This window comes from Bubalus bubalis, chromosome 9, assembly GCF_019923935.1.
Source record: "Bubalus bubalis isolate 160015118507 breed Murrah chromosome 9, NDDB_SH_1, whole genome shotgun sequence".
Lineage (NCBI taxonomy): Eukaryota > Metazoa > Chordata > Mammalia > Artiodactyla > Bovidae > Bubalus > Bubalus bubalis.
The window spans coordinates 92,591,486-92,615,096 of NC_059165.1; the positions used below are offsets into that span (position 1 = coordinate 92,591,486).

Genomic DNA, 23,611 nt, shown 5'->3' on the forward strand with positions numbered 1-23,611 from the left:
GTAGTTCACGTTGAGAATTGGGGGGAGGGTCCCACCCCCTGGAGCATCCCGGTGAGGTGGTGGTGGGCAACAAAAGAGGCCACAAACAAGCAGTACTGGAAACGGTTTTTAATCATAATTAAATACACTGATTGAATCATAGTAGGATCGGGCTTCCAATCTTCCCCCAAGCTTCCTGGGGCTCAGGTACCCAGAGCCCCTCCCGGGGTGCAGTTCCGGCTGGGGCCAGGCCCAGCAGTACCAAGGGCTGCTGTCACCGCTCCACCGCCAGGGCCTCGGCCCTTTCCTCCGGAAAGGCGATGTCAAAGATCTCGCGGTAGTGCTCCACGAAGTGCACCTCCAGGCCCTCGGTGATGAAGGCAGCCAGGTCATAGAAGTCCTTCTTGTTCTCAGCTGGCAGGACGATGCAGGTCACCCCAGCACGCTTGGCCTGGGAGGGAGGGGGTGGCGGTCAGTGTGGAGGAAAGAGAGGGCTGGGCAGGGAGCCAGACTCCTGGTGCCCGCGTTGCCTTGCATAGGTGAGGAAACAGGCCCCAGGTACCATCGCCAGCCTCCACTCGGGCAGACTGGGGAGCAGGGCTCAGGCTTCTGCTCAGGTGCTCGCAGCCCAGAGGTTCCCATACCACAGGTGGGCCTGGAAATACATGCAGTGTGATGTACGTGGTTTCTTAGGTCAATCACCGCATCCATTGCTTTACATTTTGAGGTTTGGCACCTAAAAGTGCATAAGAGCTGAAAGTTCCCACACTACGACCTGCTCCTCAGCCTGACTGCTCCTTGGGGGATGGGGGTTCCCATATGCTGCTTTAAGGATTAGTGGCCCATGGAAGCTCCCACTCTACAGGTGAGGAAAGAAGGCCCACACACCCTGCCTAGGGTGTCTCCCTCGCCAGAGCCTCTGGGGACCAGTCTCTTTGAGATAACAGGGTGGAGCATATGAGGGCCAGAACCAGGGTGCCACAGTGAGGTGTGTGGGTGCTCAGAGACAGTGGGGCTCTGTTAGGAACCCCTCAGTCCAACCTACACACCTGGGGAAACTCCAGGCTCTGGGCTCTTGTCCATCTGCACTGCCGGAGCCCAGGTCCCTGCCACTGTCTCCTGCAGCCACATTCTTACTGCTCAGCCACTGGGCAGAGATGGAGACCCCAGTCTCAACCTCAAGGAAGGAGCTGAGATGGGCTGGATCAGCCACAGGGGGGCAAGGGGTGGGGAGTCAGGTTGTCAGCTCAATAGAGGCTCCAGGCCAGGCAACCCTGGGTCCAATCTCAAGCCCAAAGAGCCTTACTTTTCCCATCTAAACTCAGCCTGTCCCCCTGCCTTTTCCCCTGGAGGTGGCCCAGCCCTGAGGGATGGCTGTGACGGCCCTATGTTGTCCGGGTCTCTCTTGCTGAGCCGGTGCAACACTCACCGCGATGGTCTTCTCCTTGATGCCGCCCACAGGCAACACTTTGCCTGTGAGGGAGACCTCGCCCGTCATGGCCAGGTTCTGCCGCACTGGCCGGTCCAAAGCCAGGGAGAGCAGGGCCGTGACGATGGTGCAGCCGGCACTCGGGCCGTCCTTGGGGGTGGCACCCTGCGGGGAGACAGGCAGGTGAGCAGGCAGCCTGGCAGACATGTGACCCAGGGCAGGGGATCAGGGTGGGCCTCACCTCAGGCACGTGCAAGTGGATGTGCGAGGTCACCAGGAACTTGTTGGAGGAGTCGTGCTGCATCAGGAAGGCCCTGGCGAAAGTGTAGGCAATGCGGGCGCTCTCCTTCATCACCTCCCCCAGCTGGCCAGTCACCTCCAGGCTCCCATCCTTGTCCCCCTTGTCACTGTCTCTGTCCCTCGGCCGTCTCAGGGACGTCTCAACAAACAGCGTGGAGCCTCCTGGGGACCCAAGGGCAGAGCCATGAACCGGGGCAGCCCCAGACTCCAGGACAGCTGCCCCCACCACCTGCTCAGCCATTCCCAGTAAAGTTCCTTAACCAGCTCATCCTGGCCTAGAACCTCCTCACTCCTCCATGCTCACACTGTCCCTGCAGCCACCTCCTTGGGGCAGCAGGTGGAGCTGCACGAATGGACCCAGTTACACGAAAACCTGAAGACTTCTGTGCTGGGCCTCCCAGAGTACTTGCCTGCAGCACAGAGCCTGCAGGCTCAGAAGCACGGTTCTCTCAGTATAGCCCAAATCAGCAGACTCCATGCCCTCAGCCTACTTCCTCTGACACCCACCCACTGCCTGCCTGCAGACATGCATCTCAGCTACACAAGCCCCTGAGCTGCTCTCCCACCACCTTGCAGCTCCCAGACCTCAGGGCCAGTGGGCTCAGTGAGGTCACTTGGACAGGGTTCCCTGAACCCTCTACCCAGAGCTGCCTCTCCTGCAGTGAGGAGCTCTCCTTCAGGCAAACCTGAAAAACAAACTCAAAGCTCCTGGTGCTGCTGCCGCCTCAAAGTCCCTGAACCAGCCCTGCGCACTCCTACCAGCAGGGAAGGGTGTTCAGAGCACCCCATGGTGAACGTGCCCACCTCTCCTGGGGGTGCAGAGGCCACTCACCCATGGCCGTCCAGGCCAGGCCCATGACCACGCCAGGCGGCGTCACGTCGTACATGCGTTCCACTGTGAACACCGGCTTCCCCACGAAGTCCTGCAGGTTCTCGGGCGTCACCTCCACAAACTCAGCCTCACCGCTGACAATCTTGTAGGCAGACTTCCGTAACACCTGCGTGGGCACAGTGGGCTGGGGGGTGGCCAGGCCACAGGACCCTGCCGTCCCCAACCTGACCCCAGCTCACCTCCACTCACTTTTTAACTTTTTACAGTTTGTAAAGCACACATGACCTAAAACCATCTGAAGCATTTGTAAGCAGACAGCTCGGTGGCAAAAGTGCACGGGGGCTCATGTCCAACCACCCTTCCAGAACCCTCTGATCATTAAGCACTCACTCCCCGTTCCCCACCCCCAGCCCTGACCCTACCATCTGCTTCCTGTCTGTGGCTGTGACTCCTCTGGGCACCCACTGTGGCATGTGTCCCGTCTGGCTGGGCCCACTTTAGCCATCATGGGCAGCTCACCTTCTCCACCTGCTTCTGCAGGTTGCGGACACCGCTCTCCCGGCAGTACTGCTTGATGAGGAGGGTCAGCACGTCGGATGACAGCTTGGCCTTGCTCTCGTCCAGGCCACAGAGGGCACGGGCCTGAGGAACCAGGTACCGCTACAGGGAGGAGGAGAGCCGCTGTCAGGGGCCCAAGGGCCTCTCTGGGACCCCCCGCCCAGCCTTCCAAGACCCCTGGCTGTGTAGATGCGGTCACCGAGGTATACCCTGGGCCTGCCCTGAGGAGCCCCTGTCCACTGGGAGTCATCCAGCAATGACAGGGTGTCAGGGAGGCTGCTCCAGGAGGCCATGCCTAAGCCAAGACCCAAAGGGTGAGGAATCAGCGAGGCCAGGACGTGAGGTGCAGGCAGCAATCCCTGCAGGTGCCAGGATCCTGAACAGAGGGCTTGGGACCTGCAGGCACTGGCCTGCCACCTCCGCATGCTCCCAAGGCTCCAGCCTCTGCTCCTGCTGCATCCTCTGTCCAGATCTGACTCCTGCCCTCCCTCCAGGTGTCATCGTAGGTGCCTCTTCCTCCAGGAAGGCCTCCTTGATCCCCTAGACTTGCTCCTCATACAGAGACTGGTTAGTAGCTGCTGCCCAGTACAGGAAGGGATGGGGAGCAGGTCACAGGCTCCAAGGTCACTCCTGCCACACAGCAGTGGCCGGAGTCCTGAGCAGTCCTGAGCACTGACCACAGGCCTGATGCATCCCATAGTCCTCATCTTCCTCCGCCAGGGCCCTGAAGGAAGCCCTCCAACCACTCCACCAAGCCTGCCCCTCCTCTGTCCCGTCAAGTCTCCAGGCTGGGGGGGAGTCCAGCACCCCTGCCACCACCTCAGCCAAGAGCTCTTTTTCTCGCCGCCCACTCTGCCAGGGGACACAGAGACTGGGAGCCAGCTCCGGTCACACCTGCAGAAGGCTCAAGGGGACGAGTCCACTCAAGTCCATTCTAGAAAGAGAACACTCCGTGAGGAATACAGTCCTCTGGAAAGGAAGCCCAGCTTTCCTGACTGTAGGCTAGCGAAGCCGCCGCACCCCGGGCACCAGAAGGGGAAGGACCCCCACCCAGGAAAAGCTTCCTACACAGGTGCAGGCAGAGGCCCAAACCTCGGGTGAGCCTGGGACCAGGAAAAGGCCAGGCAGGCGGTCACAGAACTGGGAACCACAGCCTCCCTGTAAAGCCCACAACTGCGAGTGACTGGGCCTGGACACCAGCCACATGTGTGACATTAAAGGCGGGGGCCTCCTATCAGAGCTGAACTCAGGACCCCAAGATGGGGTGGGGCCCTGAGGCCACGGGTAGGGCTGTGCTGTGTTCAGCACTGTGCTTGCAGAGGTGTCTCCTGCTCTTGTTCTATGGCTTGCGGTGTTGGGACATGAGAATTCCCACACAAGCGCTTCCAAGACCCATGGGGCTTCCCAAGTGACAGGGACAAGAAGAGCAGCCCTTCTTATTCAGGAAAAGCCCCTTCCAGAACACTAAGAATAACAAGGTGATTATTAGCATAGCTGGCTAGGGGCCAGAAGAACCAACCGAGAGACTGGAAGGACAGTTTCTGCCCCCAGGGAGGGGAGGGCGCTGGGGTGCTAATCACACACAACCAAGGATCCGATCAATAACCCAAGAAATGGGCCCTTCCCCACACCTTGCCCCAATGTCTCTTTTTTGGCTGTTCCCTGGTTGAATCCTTTATAATAAACTGGTAACAGTGAATAAACCCATTTCCTGAATTCTGTAGGCTGTTCCAGCAAATTATCAAACCGAGGAGCAGATGGTGGGAACCCCTGACTGACACCTGGTCAGTCTGAGGTAGGAGAGGCTGGGGACTTGGGGCCTGCATCCAGGCCGGGGGCTGTGCTCTGCTCTGAGTGCTGACCCTGGGTCTCATGCTATTCCTGGATGCCGAGTCAAGACCACATTGACTCACGCCCCTCAGTGGGAACCGGCAGGTGCAGGGACCCCGACCCCAGCGCCTCAGTGTCAGAGGTGTGACTGGCAGGAACGATTCACACCAGCCTCATCTGCTTCTCGTCATCCCGCCCCATCCCATCTGTCCCTCTGGCACGAGAGCCCCTGAGCAGTACCCTGAGCTCTAGCTAAGGGCCTGGCCCCAAGGGAGCACCTGGCTATTTCCTGAGCCTAGGACCAGGCTGTGGGTGTCTCACCTCAGCAATGGCGAGCTTCTCCTGGGCCACGTAGCCTGACACATTGATCATCTCCATGCGGTCCCGCAGTGGCTCGGGGATGGTCTCGGTGATGTTGGCCGTGCAGATGAACAGCACCTGGGGGTGGGGCCGTGAGGTGTGGGGGGACAGGGTGCCCATCCCTCCCCGCTGGCCCAGCCCTGGGCGGGACACGCACCTTGGACAAGTCCACGGGCACGTCCAGGTAGTGGTCCAGGAAGTTTGCATTCTGCTCAGGGTCCAGCAGCTCAAGCAGCGCAGATGAGGGGTCGCCCTGGTAGCCCCGGCCGATCTTGTCCACCTGAAGGGGTGGAAGTGGGTGGGGGTATTGGCCCCTGTCCTGCCCGAGTGCCTGCTCACCAGACACCCCAATGGGAGGCAGACCCAGGGGTCAGGGCTGGGGAAGGCCAGAGCAGAAGGAAGAGCAGGGGGGCTGGCATGACCGTGAGGCTGTGGCAGGGACAGCACCCTCCAGGGCAGGGCAGGGGCAGTGTCAGGAGACAGCCTGGGAGCAGCAAGGCCACCCCATGACTGGCGCCATGGAAACCGCAGGGGCCATGATTTCACCTTGAACACAGATTCCATCTGCCCAGGGCCACCCGGAGCTGGGGGCCAGGAAGGCCCAGGGCCCACGTCCAGCCTCAGGAAGGGGTGTGCGCCCAGCCAGGCTCGCCCACCCAGCCCCACACACCTCGTCTATCAGGACCAGGGGGTTCTCCGTCTTTGTCTTCTTCAGACACTGGATGATCTTGCCCGGCATGGCGCCCACGTACGTCCGCCTGGGGAAGAGGGCAAGGCGGGGTGGTGGGTGCCCCAGCATCTGGGCTAACCACACCAGCGCCTGAGGCCCAGCTCCCTGGAGCTCCAGGACGCCCATGTGAGACACATGGGCCCCCTCGAGAGCTGCCCAGAGGGGAGACACACAGCGTAGGGGGCCCAGCAGAAGATAAATGCTTCTGTGCTGTGCAGGTGGGCAGAGCACTAGATCACCCCTCCCCCAGCTCAGGCAGGAAGCACAGGGAACAGGTTCACAGCCAAGTCTCACTCATTCCCCTAGATAGCAAAACCCAGCCTGCATGGCCTGACTCAGCAGAAGGAGAGAGTGGGGAGCAGCTGGGGCCTGTGGCAGCAACGTCTCCAATGCCTGGGTCCCCAGGGTCCCCAGGCCCAGGGCCCAGCTGGCACATGCTTTCAGGAGGACTGCTGCCAGGAAGACCTGCGGGTCCCAATGTCCAGTACTGTCCGTGTTTTTAGAAAAACCAGAAAAGTAATTTAGATACAGATTTAACCCTTCTTTGAACACCACCGGATAAAGGTATGCTCCAAGTTAGCTCGGAGCAGACACTCATGTATCTGTTGTGCTTGCATCTCACTGAGCCAGGCTTTTCGGAGACCCACCCTCTGCAGAGGCCAACAGGGCGGGAAGCCCTGGAACGCAACACCCTGAACGTCCCACTGAAGGGTGCCATGCACGGACCAGGTGGCTGTAAGAGCCCGCACACAGGGAACGCCAGCCCCCTCTCTGCGCCTGACAAGGGAGCAAAGAACCAAGACAGGCCCTGAGTCTTCACCTGGGAGACCTCCCACTCTAGTGCCTGGGCCTGGCCATGACACAGCTCCCGAACTTCAGCCAGTGCTGTGGGGAGCTGAGCTGGTGGGATGCAAGCTGGAGCAATGCAGCTGTCTACTGACAGCCTGGCCGAGAGGCTCTCCCAGTGACTGAGAAACCGAGATTTTGAGCTCTGTTTGAGCACCTTGATCGAGCTGGGCCTGGAGTCAGTCAGCACCTTTTCAGTTACCTACTCCTGTGTGTAGTTTGCTGCTTGTCCCCATCATGATACCAGAGCAGGAACAGACCCAGGAAAAGGCAGGCTGACAGGAGGAGGTGAGCTCTGGGGAGTGGGGGGCAGACCTACCTGTGCCCCTTGATCTCAGCCACGTCTGTCATGCCTCCAACACTGAAGCGGAAGTACTCCCGGTTCAGGGCACGGGCGATGGAGCGGGCGATGCTGGTCTTGCCCACGCCCGGGGGGCCATAGAAGCAGAGGATCTTGCCCTGGGTGGAGCCCCGGAGCTGGCTGACGGCAATGAACTCCTGCGTGCAGAGGCAACTGTATGAGACAGTGCCAGACTTTCTGAAGGGCAAGGGGCCCCACCTGGCCTGAGGCTCCCCATGGCTAGGCACCTGGGGCTGCGGGAAGGGACAGCGCCTGGCCTGGAGGAGCCAAGCTGGCCAGACTGTGATTTGTCACAGGGACGGACAGCCTGTGGCACCAACAGGACGAGCAGGCACCAGGGGACGTGGGGACTGGCTGGGGGGTGACCCCGATGCCGGGCCCACCAGCCCTCAGCCACATGCCTCTGCCCCATTTCCTCCGCTCAGGAGCACGATCTTTATCCCCCCTGGTGGATGTGGGCCCCCGGCGGCCCCTGGCACCTCTAAGCCACTCCAACACTGGTGCCTCAGGCCCCTGGTGACGCCACTCCAGCCCTGCCACGGCCAAGCCCCTCCCAGAGCCTAGACTCACAGGGGACTCCTCGAGGTCTCCCCAGCTGCACGGGGAGTCCTGGGTCCCAGCAGGAGGCCCCGGCGAGGGCGGGGCGGGGGGCGGGGCCTCACCAGGATGCGCTTCTTGACGTCCTCCATGCCGTAGTGGTCCTCCTCCAGCACAGCCTGGGCCCGCGCCAGATCTAGGTTCTCGTCGCTGTGCTTGCCCCACGGGATGGACGTCAGCCAGTCCAGGTAGTTGCGGGTGACGCTACCACGGGACAGGTGAGAGCAGATGAGCGGGCCCTGCGTGCCGCCTGCCTCCCCAGCTGCACACCCAGGTGCTAGGACCCAGGCACCCAACACTGGAACTGCACAGCCTGCGCTGGACAGGCCGCCCGCCTCACCTACGGCTCCAGGCAGGCACCGTGTGTGTCATACCAGGAAGGTCTGTACTAACCCTGCCTCAGCAGGTGATAAAGTACTTCTTAATTAAAGCATGTAACATACTTGTTTTTTTAGACAGAATGCAACTGCATACTTAAACTACAGTACGGGGTAAACATAACTTTTACATTCAACAGGGAAACCAACAAAATTCACATGACTCACTTTCCTGCCGTGAACCAAGCCTGCGGTGTCCTGAGGTCTGCCTGTGTGGGCACAGCTCCTGGCCCAGAGGCTCAGTGAGCATGGGGATGGCTCAGAGTCCCACAGCTCAGGAGGGGCCAGCGATGAGAACAACCTGACCCAGACCAAGTGGGGAAACTGAGGCCTGGAGCTGTGACCTGGGGACAGAGGAACCCCTCTCAAGGGGCCTGAGGAGCAGGCAGGAAGGGCAGTCAGAGGAGGACCCAGACAACAGAAGCAGAGGTGGGAGAGATGCTCTGAAGGAGGATGGGCTGGGAGCGAGGAATGTTTCCGAGAAGCTGGAAGAGGCTAGAAACAATTCCCCCGAGGCCTCCAGGAGGAACCCATCCTTCTCATCACACCAGAAATGAGGGTCTCTGCCTCCAGACCCGAAGAGAAGTCGATGCTGTCTGGGGCACTACGTGTGTGGTCCACCCTGATGTGAATGTGGGGAATGTACTGCTGCCCCAGGGAGAGAAGCTGGGAGTCTCTCTGGTGTACAGGCCTGCGGCATCGGGAAACCAGGGAGTCCCAGGGTCCCTGAGCAAGAGAGCAGACCCCACCAGACACCCTGATCAGACAGGGGCCTAACACAGCAGCCCGGGAAGCCAGCCCCTCTGAGAAGCTGTCCCACACAGCTGTCCCAGAGCAGCGCCCAGGCAGTCAGAAGCATCACATGGTGCCCTGACCCCTTAGCCGCTACCCTGACCCCCAGCCAGCGTGCACAGAAGGCCAGCCAGGCAAGACCAGGAAGACACTCGTTTTCTGACTCTCAAAGCTGCCAGAGAAGACCAGGGGACAGAAGGTCAGGGGAGGGGCTGGCCTTGGGGCACTGGCCCTGGGGACTCCTGGTCCTGACGGGTGGCACAGGCTTGCAGCCCAACGTCCCTGGCTTCAAATCCGTCCCCATCTACTAGCCCAGGGGCGGGGGCACTGATATAACTTCTCCAAGCCGCAATTCCTTCATCTGTGAAACAAGAGTGACAAGAGACCCAGCCCCCACAGGAACCACACGAGAGGACTGAACACGTGTGGTGACAAGAACATGCCCGAGGGCCCCCACTGTCCTGGCCTTCCAGGGTCAAATCCTGGCCCCCCACGCCAGGCCCCTCGGCACTTGCTCACTTGAACTCGGAAGAATGGTTGTCCAGCAGGCCCAGCTTGCTCAGCTCCTCGTCCACCACGTCCATGACGTGCTTGGGGACCACGAGCTCCTTGAGCCGCTCACGGAACTTCTCCTCGATGGCGTCCTTGTCATCCTTCTCCAGGCCTAGCTCCTTCTTGATGATCTTCAGCTGCTCCTGCAGCAGGTACTTGCGGTGTGTCTGCTTGATCTTCTCCTCCACCTAGGGGGCCCAGGCCACTGTCAGACCAGAGGAGGGGGCCGAGGCCTGAGTGGGCCTGCCACATCCTCGGGACCCAGGAGACAAACCTGGGACACTCAGCCTCCAATGGCCCTCACCGTCAACCTGGAGTCCCCCACACACGAGTCTCGCGATAAGTGACCCCAACTTCCAGGGGAGGAAGGGATCTGCCCTTCAATCCTGGTTACAATCAGGGAAAGCCGGACCTGATGCCAGCATGTCCCCGACACTCATCAAAGTGGTGGCACCCTCTCTCTAAAAGCTGACACAGCAGGACACAGCGCCTGCCCCAGGTCACGCTGCCTTGCACTTCTGCATATTGACAGCTGCCTCGTGGCTTTTCCAATGAAAGATGTAATACAACTTTTTTACCTAACATAGAATCAAGTGATATGATGGCCTATGTTGGAAATGAATCTAAAATAAGAGTATTTGCATAACTAATTCACTTTGGTGTATAGCAGAGACTAATATGTCACTGTAAGTCAACTATACTCCAGTAAAAATTTTTTAAAAAAACTGAACGATAAAAGTGACCTAAATCTGGCAAAGGTAAACGGACAGTCCGAGCAGCCAAGGTAGGCCTCCACCAGCCGAGTATGGGGAAAGTCACTTCAACCTTTCCCAGGCTGCATTCCAATTTCTGGGTTTCCCCCAGAGCTCCCTGGACAGTCAGGGGACCTCTCATTGCACACAACTCCTGGCCGCAGTGTGATGGTGCCATGGGTTCGCAACCTCTGCTCACCTCCCGGCCCAGGCGCTGCTGCAGCTTGCTCAGTTCAAACTCCTTCTTGAGAAGGGACAGGGCCTTATACAGCCGCTTTGGAATCTGCCGAGAAAGGGAAGATCACGTGTGCAGGCCGAGGGTTGGGGGGCAGGGGAAGCAGGGCACAAGAAGTATGAGCTCTGGCAGGTGGACAGGCCACGGCTCTCCAAATCCAAGAGGCCTGCCCCCTCGGTCCCAGGGCTCCAGCCAGGCCTGCAGGGACCAGGACGTTGGCAGGGGCACTGCTTCTAATGTTGAGTCTGGGGACAACCCAAACACGCCACTGACTGAATGATGGGCACTGCCCAGGAGGACACCGCGCGGCTACTACCAAGAACCAGGGGTCAGAGGCAGATGGAAGGAGGTGGGCTAACGTGAAACCGCCCCACAGCAGGGCCCAAGAGCAGCAGCCAGTGGGGGAGGCCCCCGGCCGCACTCACGTTGGTCTCCTCCAGGACTTCCTGCAGCTCATGGGACTCGGCCCCCGTCAGCGCTGCGCCCATGTCGCTCAGGTAGATGGGGTTGTCCACCACCCTGTGGCCGGCCTGCATCATCTGCAGCACTGACTCCCTGCAAGGGACCCAGGCACTGCACCAGGGCACCGACCAACACTGCGGCCACCCCTCCTGACACGCCCTCCCATCTGCCAACAACTGAAGCATGAAGCCACTCCCCCGACCCGGGCTGCGTCAGGAGCCCCCAAGCAGGACACGCCCGGGCCAGCCCTGGCCTCCGGGAGAGTGCACGAGACCAACCTGTAGAGTGGGTTCAAGGCGATGATGTCCCTGATGGTCTTCACGATTTCTGCAGTCAGCGCCTAGTGAGCAGGGAAGCCCCGAGCGTGGGTCACCGGACCAGAGCGGGCTGCAGCCCCCGGCCCCTCCCCTCTGCCCTGGACCCAGATCCTTCACAGCAGCTGAAGCCCTGGCCCACTTCCCACCTGCCAGCCGCTGGCTCCTCCCAGGACTCCTGGGGGAACACGGCCCTCTGCCCCCCAACACCCCTGCACTCACCTTCACCTCCTCTGTGACCTGGAAGTCCTCGTGGACCACATTCTCCACCTCCACCATGAGCACCTCGCCGGCGGGGCTGGGACCAGGCCCCACCACCACCTCCAGCGGCCGCTTGGTGGCCCCGTCCTCTTCTGCCTCTTTCTTGCCCCGCTTGGGCTTCTTGCGCAGCTTCTGCTTGTTCTCACCCTCGGGCTCCTCAGGCTCCACCTCCAGCTGTCGGTTGATGTGAACCCTGAAGACAGGAGGAGGGGGTAAAGCCACCACCAAGGTGGGGTGGGGGGATTCTGCCTGCACGCTCCTCTGCAGTGTCCATGACTGAAGGGCCCACTGGGCCCAGACCCCTGCAGCCACCAGGCCTGAGGCTCGCTGCCATCTCAGAACCCAAGAACCTCCACCCTCGGACTCCAGCCGACCCATCCATTTCAACACCTACTGCCCTCGGGGAAAGAGGAAGCCAGTGGCAGCCCACCTCCAGGGTTCATTCAGGACTCTGCCTGCCCCTCCCCCAGCCTCCAGCGCACCCCTCAGTGGCTCCTGCACACCGTTCAGGTTCAAGGGTGCCTCCACCAAGAGGCTCTCCCTGACCTCTCAACGTGAAGTCCAGCCCTACCTGCACAATCACCCAGCACCGCCCTCCATCTTTGTTTCCCCCACAAAGCACCTGCCACCATCAGAATTCAGCTTGTGACCTGTTCTCCTCACTCGGGGTGAGCTCCCCAAGTTGGGTCCCTCACCTGCTGCTCCACCCCGAGGGCCCAGCAGACAACAGCCCAGGCGTCACTGCTGTGCTGCCTCCTTTCTACCTGCAGGCTAACTGACAACAGCACCCTCTTAAAGAGCAGGCCTGAGAGGTACCAGGGGTGCGGACTTAGCGCCCAGCAGATACCCGGGGTGCGCAGAGAAAAGGCGGTGGGGATTCGGTGAGCCCTGGGGCGGCCTGGCCTCAGAGGCCAGCAGCACTCATTCTATAAGGCACCGTGCAGGTGAGCAGGGCAGTGAGGAGCTGCCCGTGTCTTTATTAATTCTGGTTGCACCTTATTCTGTTTCTCCTGAGCCATGACTCCTCCCAGGAGACAAAGGTGCAGGCTCTTTCCTAAAACAGACTCTAAGAGACTCCTAACACGAAGACGGGCACGGGAATCAGTGCAGCCACCTGGACGGCCCACAGATGCGCTGCCAGCCCAGATTGTTTCCCGGATACGCTCTGTAGGGTGACAGAGAAAAGGGCTCCATGGGACTTCCCTGGTGTCCAGCGGCTAAGACTCCGCACTCCCGATGCAGGGGGCCTGGGTTCGATCCCTGGTCAGGTAACTAGATCCCAAATGCCATGCGGCACAGTCAAGAAAAACCCTAACCAACCAACCAAAAAACCCCGCAACCTGCCAAGTTGAATGGAGCTGCAGACATGGGCGCCACAGGGATGGCAGGCCAACACCCAGACGTGGGAGACACGGCAACGTGCCAGCTTCCGTTTTGTGGTGCTTTGTGGGCTAATAAGTACGAGAGATGGCTTCTCCCTGACCACCCAAAGTACTGCTTTAAGAGAAGGGCCCTGAGATTGGGGATGGGGACCCACCCCCAGCTGTGGCCACTCCTCCCGTCCCACCCCCGCACCTCCGGTGTCCCATGACGATCATGCGCAGCTTGTCCCCCAGGTCCTGCATTTCGTGGATCTGCACGAACGTCCCCGTGTGGTAGATCTCATCCAGGTTCTCGACCACGTCGGACTCATTGCTGAGGGAGAGGGACACGGGGCACATGGGCACAGGTGTTCTGGCTCTCTCACGAACAGAGAAACACCCATCCTGGCCTTGACCACCTGGCTCCCACTGGCACTCTGGGATGCAGGGTTACTGCACACAGGCAGACAGGGCCATATGGAACCTGGCCTTTGGTTCCATACTGCCTCTTTTGGAGCTGGCCTAGAACGTGCCTTCTGACTCCGAAGTGGAACTAAATCCTACCCAGAAGTGAGGTGGACGAGTCCTGAGCCCCCACACCTGCCCACCTAGCTCTGCTCTGAAGTGGCCTTCCTCTGGTCTGACACGGGGGATCATTGAGGTTAATTTCCCCCCACCTGAACTACACACAAGGCCCAGGGCTCAGGGCGGAATCTTAGCCCCATCTAAAAAAGGATGCTCAGCTCTTGGTCTTGTCCCCTGTAGCTTTTGCTAGGTTTGTTTCAGGTCAAGGGCCAGAGGTCTAGGCTACTCTACCGATCGGGCTCTGTGGGGAGCTACACTCCAGGGTGGTCTCAACAAAAGGGTGAGGGGGAAATTACACTTACTTGTCATCTTTCTTTAGAAAGACGCCAGCATACGGCTGGGCAAGGCGGACTTTCCTTCTTAGCAGCTCAACCAGCTTCTTATTTTTAACCTAGTATGACAACAACCCCAAAGTGAAACACAGGGTAGGTTTTTCTGGCTGATACTTTGACAGCAACTCTGGCATTTTCAGTGCTACACTCTGGAGATGCACTAATCTGATCCAGGGCTAACCTACATGGTCCAAGAACTCCTGAACCAGAAAGTAAAGAGAGGACGGGTGTGGAGAATGGAGTGGGGCAGTGCTGGCGAGCCGCACTCCTTAGTTTTTTTCCCTCTTGCTAAAAGGAAAACTCAAAGAAGATGAACAGCCAGAGCCAAGAAATTGATCTCACATCCCCTTCCCAGAGCTGGTTCTGCGGGGAAATGCCTTGGCTTGAAAGTCTAAACCCTCTGCTCTTGTCAGGAGGACAACGGTAAATGTGCATAACTCAACTGTGACACACTCCACAGGCTAATTTTCATGGACAGTTATCCCAATCCCATCTATATCCCATATATTGATCATCCGACCCCGCCCCCCTCAATCACAGCACATTCTCATGTTGTTTTATTAGGAGATAGAGGGCTCATGTTTCCCAGGAAACAGCTGCTGGGGAGGAGCACAGATGTCCTTAGGGTTCAGACGATTCCCTTCAAGCCCCTGTTCATTCCCAGGCCAGACCTGAACTCAACTTAATGGCCCTCAAACTTCGGCACAAATCAGAACCACCTGGAGGGTTTTTTTTTTTTTTTTTTTTTTTTTTTTTAGAACAGACGGCTGGGCCCCAACCTCTGAAGTATCTGATCTGCTGGGGGCTGGAATGGGCCTGGGATTCTGCATTTCAAGCGAGCTCCCAGGGGATGCTGCTGTTTTCAGGGACCAGACTTTAAGAAGCAGTGCTAGCTCACTCCATGACCACATGGTATGAGGATTCCTGACACTCTAAAGGCATTCTTTCCAGGATAAAGGCCCATGACATCCATCAGGAGGGTACCTGAGCCACCCAAACTTAAGAGTCACTGGCCTACACTCAGAGGCTACTGATAAGGAGAGGCTACTGATAAGGAGACGCTAGTGGGGCAAGTTAGCCACAGACAGGGTCAACTTCAACATCAAGAGTAATCCCAACTTTGCTAACAAGTTCAGATTTACTTATTAAGTACTCTGGAAGCTCCCAATTTCTCCTCTGTTAAGAGCTGACTGCTGCATCTTTATTTTGACCACACTGCACAGGATTATCGGAGAAGGCAATGACAACCCACTCCAGTACTCTTGCCTGGGAAATCCCATGGATGGAGGAGCCTGGTAGGCTACAGTCCATGGGGTCTTGAAGAGTCGGACATGACTGAGTGACTTCACTTTCAAGCACTGGAGAAGGAAATGGCAATCCACTCCAGTGTTCTTGCCTGGAGAATCCCAGGGACGGGAGCCTGGTGGGCTGCCATCTATGGGGTCGCACAGAGTCGGACACGACTGAAGCGACTTAGCAGCAGCAGCACAGTATTATAGCTTCCTGACCAGGGATCAAACCTGTGCCCCCTGCATTGGAAGCACCTAGTCTTAACCACTGAACCACCAAGGAAGTCCCCTGACCCTTGCATCTTAACACCTGTCCCCTCCCTTTGGCAGGACTCCTTTTCCTTATTTGCAAGGTAACAGCAATAGAACTGGAAGAGAAAATGGCAACCCACTCTCAGTATTCTTGCCTGGAAAATCCCCTGGACAGAGAAGCCCAGCAGAGTACAGTCCATGGGGCAGCAGAGGGTGTGACACAACTGAGTGACTGAGTACAGCAATAAAAATACTCCATGTGCGTTCCACAAGCCAGCCTCATACCATCTGCATCAACTCCTATAACCCTCTTGGCTAGCCCTAGGTGGGCAGACAGGGTCTCTTGAAAGAATCTTATCCCTGCTTGGGCACTGGGGACAGGAGGCAGGTGCCACTTTGCAAGGCTGAGGGGACCATACCTGCCAAAGAGTCCTGGCCCCAGAGGCCTGGAGAGTAGAGGACAGCTGGCAGTGGGAGACAAGGATGAAAAAAAGACCCACAAGGGTCATCTCTGAGGTGTCAGAAGCACACCATGGAGGAAACAGCAGCCACTTCTTATGAAGGCGTATGAAGCACCATGTATGGTTCTAAGTCCCCTACATGTGACCTTATTTACCTCCCATCACAGCTCTAAGAAATGAGGGATTGCCCATTTCACGGAGGAGGCAATGGAGGCCCAGAGAACATCTTGCCCAAGGCTATCAAGCTGGGGGCAGAGGGACCAGGATATGAACCCCCAAGGTCTGGCCTTAGGGCCTGCCAGTAATCACTATTTAACATCAAAGAACACCCTTGGAAGGGCAGCTCAGACGCACGTGATCAGCAGTTCCATGGTGGGGATGTCTTTCTGTCCCCTGCTTGCTGACTGAATGCTGTCCCTCTACTTTCCAAGGGATCCCTGAAATTTATGCAGCAAAGATGGGAGTGTGAGGGGAAGAGGGTGAATGCAGACACGGCTGACTCATTGTATGACCTTGCTTAGACAGTTAACAGATAACCTCCTCCACAGACTCGTTTTCACATCATTAAAGAAAAGATGGGGGTGGGTGGGGAAGAAAGCAGGCATTCAGGTTCTTCCTACTCTAAAAACTAAAGGTCTGGACTTCCCAGATGGTCCAGTGGTTAAAAATCCACCTGCCGATGCAGAAGACACAGGTTCAATCCCTGGTCCGGGAAGATCCCACATGTGGGGCAACTAAGCCCAAGAGCAACTACTGAGCCCACACTCTAGAGCCCGTGCTGTGCAACGAGAGAAGCCACTGCAGTGAGAAGCCTTCAAAAGGCAACAAAGCGTAGCCCCTACTTGACGCAACTAGAGAAAACCCAAGTGCAGCAACGAAGACCAAGCACAGCCAAAAAATAAATCAAACAAAAAAAGCTCAAGTTCCTTGCACTCTTGCTTTCTATTACATCACCCCCGTCCACTTGCCCCACCCCCTAAGCCATGGCTCTTACTGTCTCTTTCACCAGAACATAAGTTTCTGAGGCTGAGGGCTGTGTCTAACTTGTTCTGCTGAATCCTCAGCCTGCTGCATGGTAACAAGTCAAGAACACTCTGCCTGACTGCATTGCTCAGGCATGTCCAATTCTTTAGGACCCTATGAACTATATAGCCCAACAGGCTCCTCCGTTCATGGGATTCTCCAGGCAAGAATACTGGAGTGGATCCTCCAAGGGGATCTTCCCTATCCAGAGATTCAACTCACGTCTCCACGAGTGTAGGCGAATTCTTTACCGCTCCGAGGCACCCTGGACGCCCAAAGAACACTCTACTGAATGAATAAATCCCTGACAACATTCTCCTGCCACCTTCCTCCTAAAATTCCTCTACAATCTCTCGCTCAATCATTCTCTTTACTACTAATGACCTCCCGATACAGAATTAACTTACTACTCTTATTTATGCCTCTCTAATCCCCGCTGGAACCTAAGCTCCAAAAGCATGAATGTGTGCCCGTTTTGCTCATTGCTGTATCCCTTAGACTTACAACCGCACCTGGCCCATAACCTCAATGAACATATAATGAAGGTATGAGGAAGGCGGATAGCCCTGGAGGAAGAGTGTCACAAAACAGCTACGGAGACCCGCATAAAAGTAACTGAGCGGCAAAACTGTTCTGATCCTTCCCGGCACCAAATTTCTACGACTGGGAGTCTATTGGACAATCCTAAGCTCACTGGATTCAACTTTCCTGAAGGGATCTGAAAGGGGAAGGAATCTAGCTCAAGTTCATGGAGCTAGTGCTGAGAAAACGAGTACTCGAACTCCAGGCCTCGGAGAAGCTTCGCTCCTGGAAAAAGTTGCTGGGGTATGAAGGTGGTAAATGATCCCTCGGTCCAAACCGCGGCTTGCAGACATGGGGAAACGGAGGCCTAGGGCGGGGCGCTCATTACCTCAACAATCTTGATAAAGCGCGGGAACACCGGGTTGCGAGTAACGGCGATGAGCGGCAGGTGCGGGAATACGTCCGGGATCATCATCGGCGTCAGCGCCGTTATGACAGGGCCCTCCCCGCCGCCCGCGCTGCCTCCCACGCCCGAGGCCCCGTCCTCCGCGCCGCCCTCGGATGCATCCTCGCCTCCCGAGAAGGCGCCGCCGCCGCTGCGGTTGTTCGCTTCCCAAAGTCCCCGCCAGTGGCCCGCGGCCGCGGGGCTTTGGCCCCACAGAGCCCAGGGAGGCGAGGCCTCGCAGGCCCTCCGGCCTCTGGGCAACCAAGCTCTGGCCGCAGTTGGGACCCGCCCCCCGGCGGCGGCCAGTAGCGGCCGCCGAAGTGCCCAACACCTTGCAGCTCCCCACAGCCGCACACAGCCTGTGCCCCCCGCCATGGCCCGGCCATCCTGGCGGCGCGTAAGACTTGCGTCATTTCCGCGGGCCCGGCTGGGGCGCACGTGACGACCGGCGCGTGTCTGGGTGCCCGCGGGAGGGGTGGCCGGAAACGGATGGCTTCGGGGGCGGGACATGGAAGAGTGGAGGCGGGGCCTACACGGAGCAGAGCTAGAAACTTTCAAGATACCTCGTCGCATCCACGTTTTCCGATCTTCTAGCCAGCGTGTTTGAACTGTGGTGTTGGAGAAGACTCTTGAGAGTCCCTTGGACTGCAAAGGAGATCAAACCAGTCAGTCCTAAAGGAAGTCAGTCTTGAATATTCACTGGAAGGACTGATGCTGAAGCTGAAGCTCCAATACTTTGGCCACCTGATGCGAAGAACTGACTCATTGAAAAAGACCCTGATGCTGGGAAAGACTGAAGGCAGGAGGAGAAGGGGACGACAGAAGATGAGATGGTTGGATGGCATCACTGACTCGATGGACATGAGTTTGGGCAAGCTCCGGGAGTTGATGATGGACAGGGAAGCCTGGCGTGCTGCAGTCCATGGGGACTCGCAAAGAGTCCGACACGACTGAGCGACTGAACTGACCTGAGCCAGCGTGTTCAAGGCTCCTTCGAATCGCGGGGAGGGCTGTGGACACGCATGATGGCCCCTAGAAGGAGAAAACCGTGGCTGCAAGCGCAGCTTTGGGAACGAGTGGGCAGCCCAGTCCAAACAGGTTTAGGAACTTGGGTGATATGCGCATGCTCAGACTCGGGAAGCTTCACGATTGATGGATTCGGGTTTCCCGGGAGACGCTAAGGGCGTGCAGAAAAGGTAGATTGCCTATGGGCGGCCGTGTGCGCATGCCCAAGCGTTGGTTGCGGGGGGCGGGGGGGGCTTGTTGAGAAGGTCAGCTTCGGGCTTCCTGGGGAGCAAGGTGCGCATGCCCAGACTGTGAAACGACTCCCCGCGGCAGATGAGTCTGCGTATTGGAGGCAACGGCCGGAGCGAGATGCTGGTGTTAATGTTGGTGGTGGCGACCACCTTTCGGCTCTGCCCGCTGGTCAAAGCTCGGCCGCTGTGCCGGTGGGGCTGCCCTTCCGGGCCTGGGGTACCGTCAGTGGTCGGGGAGGGGGCAGACTCATCTCTGGGCGCAAACTAGGAAAGATGCTCCGCTCCCCAACCTCATTGAGGATTCCCAGTTTACTTGATACCCACTCTTCTCTCCCACCTCATGCCTTCCAGCCCATCACCAAGTCCTCCCATTGCCACTTAAAGACTTTAGCCTGATTCCGATGCCTTCAAGCCACCTCCGCCACCACTACCCCTGGGCTGTGCCTGGCAGCCAAAGAAGTTGTTTGTAAACGAATCTGACCTCGTAATTCCCCTTCCCTGTGGCACCCAGCATAAAAACCAATTTCCTTGCGCAGCCTTCATTTCCTCGCATGGTCTGGCCCAGGGTTCCTCAACAGCGCTGCTGACATCTAAGGCCAGATCACTCTCTGGGGTGGGACCGTCCTGTACATTGTAGAATGCTGAGCAGCGTCCCTGGCCTCCATCCACTCAATGCCAATAGTACCTCGTTCCCCAGACTTGACAGTCAATCAAATGTGTCTAGGCATCACCAAGGGTCCGCAGGGGATGTGACAACCACTGATGTCGCCCCTGCCCACCCCTGAATCACTGCTCCCAGCCACTGGTCCCTTGAGGAACAGGGGAGACTCGGCGCCCGCTTCTCCCTCTGCCTGGGACGCTTTGCTTCCAGATTTTCTCGTGACGTCTTCATTCAGTCACCAACTTAAATAGTACACTGCTTTATTTAAAGACCCCCCTCTCCCCTATAGACTTCCCTGGTGGTGCAGGTGGTAAAGCATCGGCCTACAATGCGGGAGACCCGGGTTCGATCCCTGGGTCGGGAAGATCCCCTGGAGAAGGAAATGGCAACCCACTCCAGCACTCTTGCCTGTAAAATCCCATGGCCAGAGGAGCATGGTAGACTACAGTCCATGGGGTCGCAAAAAGTCAGACAGGACTGAGCGACATCACTTCACTTCTCCCCTATAGCTGCTGCTTCCTATAAATCACTAACTTCTGTTACACTTATTTTTTCTTGTTTGTTGCTGTCACTAAGATATTAACTCCATGGGGTATTGACTGTTTGTCTTATTCACTCCTTGCCCCAAATGTTTTCATTTCAGTAAATGTTAGATTAGTAAATATCATACACAAGGTGCCACAGGCACTGGACAGATGCTAAAGCCCAGTTTCAACCCTCAGGGAATGCCTGCCAGTAATAAGCTGTACATTCAGAGGGCCCTGTTTGCCAATGAAGTAGAGAATGTGTATTTCTGGTACATACTCCCATTTGATCACTGCAACAAATTTCATAGCAGAGTGATTCCTTAACCTTACTTTATAGAAGTGAAAACATACGCCATAAAATTAAAGACACACTTGCTTTTAATAGGGCAGTGGGGAGTAGGACTTTTAGGTAAAACTTGCTAGCTGGATGTGTCTCAAAGTCTGCAAAGATTGGTAGCATCCAATCCTCCCATTTCCCCACACTGGTTCTCAAAGTGCAGTCCTGATACAGTAGCATCAGTGTTACCTGGGGATTTGATAGAACTGCAGATCCTTGAATCTGCTGAGACTCAACAGTGGAGCCCAGCAGTCTACAGTTTATCAGGACCTTCATGTGCTTCTAACTCACATGCACGACAGAACCTGCTGTAGATGGCAGAATCTTTTTTTTATTTAATTTTTGGCTGTGCTCGATCTTCGTTGCTGCAAGTGGGTTTTCTCTAGTTACTGAGAGTGGGGCCTACTTTTCATTGATGTGCACAGACTCCAGAGCATGGGCTCATATATGGGCTTAGTTGCTCCCTGGCATGTGGAATCTTCCCAACCCAGTGCTCAAACCCACATCCTCTGCACTGGCAGGCAGACTTCTAACCACTGGACCACCAGGGAAGTCCCAAGAACCTGCTGTAAACTGGACCAACATTCTCCCAGCCATCAACAACCTCCCATCCCCCTAGCCAAAAACCACCCCCTCAAAATCCAGGAGTAAGTATTCCTATTCTGGAGTCAGTCTGCAAATGACCCTTGATGAGCTCTGGGGAATTACGTCTCCATTCTTGCCTATATATAAGTCTCTTTCCAGGTGAGGAAGGCTCACTGTTTCATCAGATTCTCCAGGGGCTCCCTTAATCCTACAAGCTTCAAGAACTGGTACTGCACCATTAACCCAGAGGAAACCTGGTAGGAGTCACGCTGAATACTGAATAAATACTGACAGGTATTTTCTTGTCTCACCTCTAGTATTCGTACGTTGAGGACAGGAAAGGTGTTTCCTGTCGAAGAGAAAATACAAGGGGTATGTGTCTGGCAACCCACTCCAGTATTCTTCCCTGGAGAATTCCATGGACAGAGGAGCTTGGCAGGCTACATTCCATGGGTTGCAAACAGACACGACTAAGCAACTAACACCTTATGTGGCTCCTCGGGCTTCCCAGGTGGCTAAGTGGGTAAAGAATCCTTCTGCTGTATGAACTTCCCAGGTCGTGCAGTGGTAAAGAATCCACCTGCCAATGCTGGAGACACAAGAAACTTGGGTTCGATCCCTGGGTGGGGAAGCTCCCTTGGAGGAGGGCATGGCAACCCACTCCTGTATTCTTGCCTGGAGAATCCCCATGGACAGAGGAGCCTGGTGGGCTGCAGTCCGTGCAGTTGCAAAGAGTCTAGACATGACTGAAGCAACTGACCACGAACACACATGGCTCCATAGTTAACATTCATTCTTCACTTTTATTATTGGATCAGAATGAGTATTTCCTAGTATTTCTTGGGTGTCAGTGTTGTGGGCGGCATAGAATATTACTTTATCTAATCCTTACTATTGCCTTTTGAAGTAGGCAGTAACCTCTCCCATGTCACTAAAAAGCTATTAATAATTGAGATGAAGTAGACAGAACACAGGACTGAGCAACTTTCACTTTCTTTCACTTTCAGATAGAACGAGGGCTTCCTAAGTGGCGCTAGTGGTAAAGAACCTGCCTGCAAATGCAGGAGATATAAGAGGCATTGTTCAGTCTCTAGGTCAGGAAGATCCCCTGGAGGAGGGCATGGCAACCCACTCCAGTATTCTTGCCTGGAGAATCCCATGGACAGAGAAGCTACGATCCATAGGGTGGCAAAGAGTTGGACATGGCTTAGCCATGTTGAAGTGACTTAGCACAGCAGTACAAGACAACAAAGCCAGAAGCTGGAGTTGGGTTTAAAAAGATCATCCGAGTTTTTATTCAGTATTCTATCTGATTGGAGGGTTAGTTGTGTGTGTGTTTTTTTTAATATATTTTTTTTAATCTATTTGACTGCACTAGGTCTTACTTGCAGCATGTGGAATCTTTTTTAGTTGAGGCATGAGGGATCGAGTTCCCTTCCCAGGGACTGAATCCCAGCCCCCCTGCATTGGGAGCACAGTCTTAGCCATAGACCACCTGACAGGAGGTTTTAAATGCAGACTGGCATGGTAGGCAAATTACTTTGTTTACATGATGTAAACAAAGCAGGAAACTTCCTTTCACCCACATGTGCCAAAATGCATGAAGAAAAAAATACTTTGTCAGCTCAAATGTGTTTCCCATTGACATCATGTTATCTCAGAAGTGATGTCAGCACTTGCTAAATAACCAAGTGATTATTTATTAGCAGATTTCTAACTTTTTTTGTCCTCTAACTTCTCAAATGATGAGTAATCTGTAAACAAATAGCATACATGAGGCAAAGTGATATGGATTATTGTCCTGTGAAACTTTTTAAAGTTCTAATGTTTTTTTAAAAGATTTCATTGTTGTTGTTGTGGGCCATTTTTAAAGTCTTTATTGAATTTGTTGTAATATTGCTTCTATTGTATGTTCTGGTTTTTTGGCCAAGAGGCATGTGGGAGCTTAGCTCCCCAACCTGGGATTGAACCTGCATCCCCTGCTTGGGAAGGCAGAGTCTTAACCACTGGACCTCCTTGGAAGTCCCTAAACTTTTTGTTTTTGACATAATTATAGATTCATAACAAGGTACAAAAAGTGCCGAGACATCCCAGGTCCCTTTCACCCAGCTTCTCCCATTGGTGACCTCTAACAAAATCAGATGATAATATCAAATCAAGAAAATGACATAGATGTGGTCCACATGCACAACTCAGATTCTACCTTTACAAGTTCCATGTTGCCCACTAGGGAACTGTTTTCATCAGGTGTTTATTAGGATCAATAGGGATTAAAATTTTGTGATTCTCTTTCTAGGACCGCCTGTATTTTTCATCTGGGAAAACTCACTTGATTAAGCATCCTTGTAAGAAAAACCTAGCCCTATATCTAGGGTAAGATATCGTTCCCTTTTTATCAAACCATTACA

The 23,611-nt window shown here is 55.8% G+C and overlaps 2 protein-coding genes and 1 long non-coding RNA gene across 10 annotated transcripts in view; 1 reads left to right on the forward strand and 2 right to left on the reverse strand.

Annotated features, from left to right (window-relative positions):
• Positions 1–93: 93 nt before the first annotated feature.
• Positions 94–18,333, reverse strand: LONP1 (lon peptidase 1, mitochondrial). Of its 2 annotated transcripts, XR_006553499.2 has the most exons (19): positions 17,781–18,333; positions 13,816–13,904; positions 13,143–13,262; positions 11,529–11,760; positions 11,271–11,332; positions 10,956–11,085; positions 10,495–10,578; positions 9,511–9,731; positions 7,888–8,026; positions 7,184–7,362; positions 5,959–6,046; positions 5,446–5,568; positions 5,250–5,366; positions 3,060–3,200; positions 2,541–2,706; positions 1,650–1,870; positions 1,409–1,573; positions 542–634; positions 289–430 (listed from the first exon to the last, which is right to left on the reverse strand). XR_006553499.2 is itself a non-coding variant. In XM_006067164.4 (18 exons), exons 1-18 carry the CDS (start codon positions 18,210–18,212, stop codon positions 254–256), a joined length of 2,886 nt encoding a protein of 961 aa, XP_006067226.2. In that variant the 5' UTR covers positions 18,213–18,330; the 3' UTR covers positions 94–253. The 2 variants fall into 2 exon arrangements, 1 of the variants encoding a protein (XP_006067226.2); XM_006067164.4 differs by lacking the exon at positions 542–634 and having other exon boundaries at positions 94–430; positions 17,781–18,330.
• A 65-nt stretch (positions 18,334–18,398) lies between these two features.
• LOC123335142 lies at positions 18,399–18,945 on the reverse strand. The gene is made up of 2 exons (XR_006553500.2): positions 18,806–18,945; positions 18,399–18,482 (listed from the first exon to the last, which is right to left on the reverse strand). It is a non-coding gene; the product is annotated as an uncharacterized LOC123335142 (long non-coding RNA).
• CATSPERD (cation channel sperm associated auxiliary subunit delta) overlaps positions 18,879–23,611 on the forward strand; it is a 37,867-nt gene continuing 33,134 nt past the window's right edge. For 2 of the 7 annotated variants that reach the window (XM_044947989.2, XM_044947992.2), the window contains exons 1-2: positions 18,879–19,033; positions 23,500–23,576. Coding sequence is in view for 2 of the 7 variants with exons in the window: in XM_006067166.4 (XP_006067228.3) it covers positions 19,176–19,285; positions 21,521–21,575; positions 23,500–23,576 (242 nt within the window). In the remaining 5 variants the exon portion in view is untranslated. Of the gene's footprint in view, positions 19,286–21,362; positions 21,498–21,520; positions 21,576–23,499; positions 23,577–23,611 lie in introns of all 7 variants that reach the window. The other 5 variants (XM_006067166.4, XM_044947988.2, XM_044947987.2 and 2 more) reach the window with 5 other exon arrangements.

Bases quoted from the DNA above. Each gene is read 5' to 3' on its own strand.
- LONP1 (XM_006067164.4), bottom strand. From the start codon at position 18,212: ATGGCGGGGGGCACAGGCTGTGTGCGGCTGTGGGGAGCTGCAAGGTGT. The intron at 11,761-13,142 runs GTGCGGGGGTGG...TCCTGTCTTCAG, and splicing joins ATCGTCATGGGACACCGGAG to GGTTCACATCAACCGACAGC. The intron at 11,333-11,528 runs GTGAGTGCAGGG...CCTGCTCACTAG, and splicing joins AGGTCACAGAGGAGGTGAAG to GCGCTGACTGCAGAAATCGT.